Source organism: Loa loa (assembly GCF_000183805.2).
Source record: "Loa loa unplaced genomic scaffold supercont3.271, whole genome shotgun sequence".
Taxonomy (NCBI): domain Eukaryota; kingdom Metazoa; phylum Nematoda; class Chromadorea; order Rhabditida; family Onchocercidae; genus Loa; species Loa loa.
The window spans coordinates 73,236-77,905 of NW_018108451.1; the positions used below are offsets into that span (position 1 = coordinate 73,236).

Genomic DNA, 4,670 nt, shown 5'->3' on the forward strand with positions numbered 1-4,670 from the left:
ACACACACACACACACACACACACACATTATATAAATATATATATATATATATATATATATATATATATATACAAATGCAGCACAAACAAACGCACGTATGCACACTTGCATATACAAAAGATATAAATGTACAACAGTGTAAAATTCCACACTTGCGTAGTTTTTGTATTTGAAGCTTAACACAGTGTTTAATCCACGACTTTCTATTCGGAGGTCATAGGAATGCTTAGGTGTAGCCACGTCATGTGCGACATACTAATACCACGCCCATAAAATTTTACTTGGTACGGCATTTCTCTCCAGAATTTCCACCATGTGCAATTGTTGACCTTTGAATAAGTAAAAACGACCAGTACTGCACTACTTTATCACTTACTAAAGTTAGAGGATATGCAAGGTGTACTTAGAGTAAGCCACCTCATAGGTTACAGTAACAACGATGCCGAAGAAAACCAGATTTCACTGCAGGTTCAACTAATGGACAACCAGATCACCCTAGCAGTTTGTGCCCCAATGCCCCAATTCATGACATTTCTTTGCTCTGTCTTGGACTAGATTTAGTTTGCCCACTTTCACGGAACGTTATTCCAAAATTTTGTAACTTAAACAATATCTTAAAGGTGATTCACGAGCATATTTAATGAGGTCCATGAATTTTTCAAAATTGCAATTTCTTTCGAGGATTTCCAGCGTCAATGAAAATCGCTACCTTATCATTGTTTTACAACCCAGTCTCTCTGAATTTATACCACCATACGCCTTGCGATCACTGCAAATCTTGCTTAGATTGTGGAAATTACTGAAATTAGTAGGATTAGTAAGATTGAAGGAGGGAAAGTCGGCAGAACTGTCAAAATTGCATAAATATTGTTTGTTTCGTAGCACTGTCATCAGGTCGCCGACGGACAAACAAATGGTTAGAAACCATTCTTCCTCTGTTCGCATCATGGCTGTCACTGTTTGCAAATTTCTAAGTTACCCACTCACTACCAATATATTTGTGAAAATTTTGATCAAACTTTAGTCTTCAGCAGCTAGTAGTGTAACAGTCGTACGACAACTGCAACTGATGGAAACTCTGTTGTTTATTGTCCGCTTTGTTATTTTGTCTTCCATTTGGTGGATCTATTTAAAGTTTCCATACAAGTCACAAAGTGGATTTTGCCTTTTATGCATTTTTACAGTCCAAAGATCACCTTACACAGACACACATATACACACACACACACACACACACACACACACACACACATACATACATGCAGTCAACCTATAATGCTTGCTGTTTTCGCGTCAGTCTGTCTGTCTGTTTGTTTACATCGCCCATTATTATATCGGGAAAATTAGTGAAAACAAAGTCAGCTGCTTGTTTTCTAAAATTTTTGCTGAGTCAAGCGATCCTTATGATTGATCACTGAGAAGAGTATCGTTACAGATCCCGTACATTCCATTTGGCCCTATCCCGTACATTCCAGTGTATCATCATTGACAGCTCACGTTGTATACGTTTTAAGATATAGAAATAAGTGTTGGGAAACCATTAAGTAATAAATGGCCGAAATGACCAATTAAAGCAAGTGACATCAACGATGAGTTTAAGTATTTTATTTATGCAGATATAAATAATCCAAAAAGCTCGAGCAACTTTTGACCCATTGATATCATACAGATTCGAATGTAGTGAGAGTCAGTCACTTCTAGTCCGAAGCCATAAACTCATTCCCGGTGGTATCTTCTCCGGTTCTAAGTCATTTGGACTGGATTTTGCGAAGAACCCACACTTTATTCTGATATTGAATGTATACTGATACATATTAAGCTTGCGTATTCTTTAGAATTCATTCCTAATGTGATGACACACTTACCTTGTGAAGTGATTTCCAAAAGATCCATGACATTCAGGTATTCAGGTGGACGAAATTTTTATTCAATTCAGGCTATATTCATACATCACGGCAAAAAATTGCTAAAAGACCTTGGCTGTGTTCCACAATAACCTCCTGTCGATGTATACCCACAGCTTCCGGTTGAAATCGTTCCAGGCCAGTACGGTCGCATCAAATGTGCGGACCGCTTATCTGAAGTTACTGGTTGGATGAAAGGCGCATACGACACACCAGCAGAACGCATTTTCGGCATCGCGTGATGATAATGTTGAAACAGGAATTGAGGAGGATGATAACTTGTCAGTGAAGCTGGAATCGGATCTAATTAATTATTTAAGAAGTCCAAAAATATTTGAAAACTAAGTTGAGAGATGCTTTTGAGTGACAGTTACAACGAATGAACATCGAACCCTAAAAATTAAACAGCTACCATCATTCAAAAACTTGCTAGAAATTTTGGACTGTCATTTACGTAATTCTAATGATCTTCCAACCGGCAAATTTGGTGATACGATCTAAAAAACACCCTTGGCACACAGTTCTTGCAGTCCCCAAGATACTGTGATACTAAGGTATTAAGAGTTTTGTGGTCTTCTTAGCAAGTGTTTTCAGTATCGTAATTTATGATTTCCGGAATTTCTTAATAAAACACTCCCACAGAAATATTTTATTTCTTTGATCTGTATTACTTCGGTACTGTTGGAGTTACGGGTAACATTCGAAGATCAGCCTTTATTATTTAGTAATGAAAAAAATGCTATACATCGATATTGCTGTGCCGATGTTGCAACTGCTGACACCAATTCACCACTGCAGTTGCTTTGGCAAGACTGTGCCAATCTGTTGAAATCAAATCTGTAGGCATAACGTTTTCCGTGAACCTGAAATAATTATTTTGACCATAATTAAAAAATCGAAATATGGAACTTGATTGGTATATTTTTTAATTTTTGCATTTCGAAGAAAAGAATTTAGCTGCTCCTAACAGGATTGTACATTTATGTAGCATAAATGATTGGTCGGTAATTATTGAGCTAAACTAAGATAGAGCTAAACTAAGACTTGAAATAGCTAGATATGGCTTGCGTTGCTTTCCAATAATGCTGTGAAGGAAATCGGTTAAGGATCACACCGCATTGGTGGTTTTGAGATTAATTTGCAAGAATTGGTGATCATTTGCTTTTTCGGCAAGTAAAATTTTCTAGGAGAACAAAAAAGCATTTCATATAGACTAATGGTGAGCATATTCGGAAAAGCATAATAAATAGATGTTTTAAACTTAATTGGTACTTGATAAAATTGAAAAATTTTTTAAATCAGTGTGAAAAAATTGATGCTGTAACCTTTGTCATGATGTTTTTATCGTAGTAATATCGCAAAGCACGGCTAAGCTTATCATAGTTCATATTTGGTTTACTGGAAAAGCAACAAAATATTGCATGCCTATGAAATTTTTGGTATTCTTAATTAAATTCTTGAAATTTTCAGATTTCAAATTAAATGAAAACAACGACAAAGAGTTAACTTACCTCAACAGAACTGTGTAGAAGAAAACTAGGATTTGTATTTTCTGTAACAAACCTTTTCCTTTCGCCCCATTTTCTAGCCACTTCATCTGGATCTAACAGTTTGAATTCACCATTTTGGCCCTCCCAAGTGATACAGTGCGCATTGCTATGTGTATCAGAAAGTAACTCAAGGAGGAATTGCCACAGTTGTATTTGACCACTTCCTGCAACTTCAAGTTGCAAAAACTTTGGAGTTTTGAAACAGATTCCAAATCTAATCACAAACTACAGTAGTAACTCGCTGCTATGTTGTAGAATTGCTATACTGCCGAATGAAATCTTTAAGAATCAAATACTTGAAAATAGATTTGCCAATTTATTTCGAGCTTTTTAAAGCCTGCAAAAATTTCACCACTATTATTTGGCCGTACCGACTTTATGGAAACCATTAGATTTTTTGCAGTGCTCTCTGTAATGGTATAGTGGCCTATCATTGCAGATCTGTGGTTTTCCACATGATCTATTAATTAAATAATACAGTTCGAAAAACGTAAAATGCCATAGAGTGTAAGCATAGCGAGTACTAAAGCGGAAATAAAATATATCTTTTGAACATTCTCTGAAGTTGCATGAAATGAAGCACTAGCACAATTCGAAAGTATGACAAATTTGAATTTAATGAAATGATTAAAGTGAGATCCCTGAAATCCCATTCATAAACAGTGTATGGTAGTATTGGCAGTAAGATTTGATTGATGCATTAATAAGCAATAGAAATGTGTTATGCGCTTAATGGATGTGTCATTACAGGAGCTGAAAATGAAAGGGCCCAACAAAAGGAGCATTTAAGCAGACCAAGACTGATGCTCTCTCAGCAAGTCCACTCACCTTCGATCTTTCATAATGAAGCTTACCTGGAGCAATCTTTATTGCAATTAGCTTTGATGTGCAAACTCAGCTGGATACCGTTCTACAGCCAATCTGGACAACTTTCCATACCCCAAAATTTACATACATTTCAATCCTAACGAAACAAATGAGACGAAAAACCTATTCAGCAGTTGAGAATTCAGGTGCTCTATCTGATATATCGAAAATTTTGTCGTAAACGAAAGGAAAAGAAAAAACTATTCGAAATACTGCAATTCGTTAGCATGTAGATTCAGGAAAGTTTACACACGTTAGCTTGTAGATAGTTAATTAATCTTTTTTAAATTAACGACAACTAATGTTGTTAGGATTTCCCAGACGTCTACATCACGTACTCGTAAGATT

The 4,670-nt window shown here is 36.0% G+C and overlaps 1 protein-coding gene across 1 annotated transcript; it reads right to left on the reverse strand.

Moving 5' to 3' along the window:
• Positions 1-1,913: 1,913 nt before the first annotated feature.
• Positions 1,914-3,889, reverse strand: LOAG_11129 (DNA-binding protein D-ETS-3; the record flags this gene model as incomplete). The annotated part of the gene is made up of 5 exons (XM_020448304.1): positions 1,914-2,196; positions 2,651-2,768; positions 3,231-3,303; positions 3,469-3,619; positions 3,808-3,889. 5 exons carry the CDS (start codon positions 3,887-3,889, stop codon positions 1,952-1,954), a joined length of 669 nt encoding a protein of 222 aa, XP_020301541.1. The 3' UTR covers positions 1,914-1,951.
• Positions 3,890-4,670: the final 781 nt, after the last annotated feature.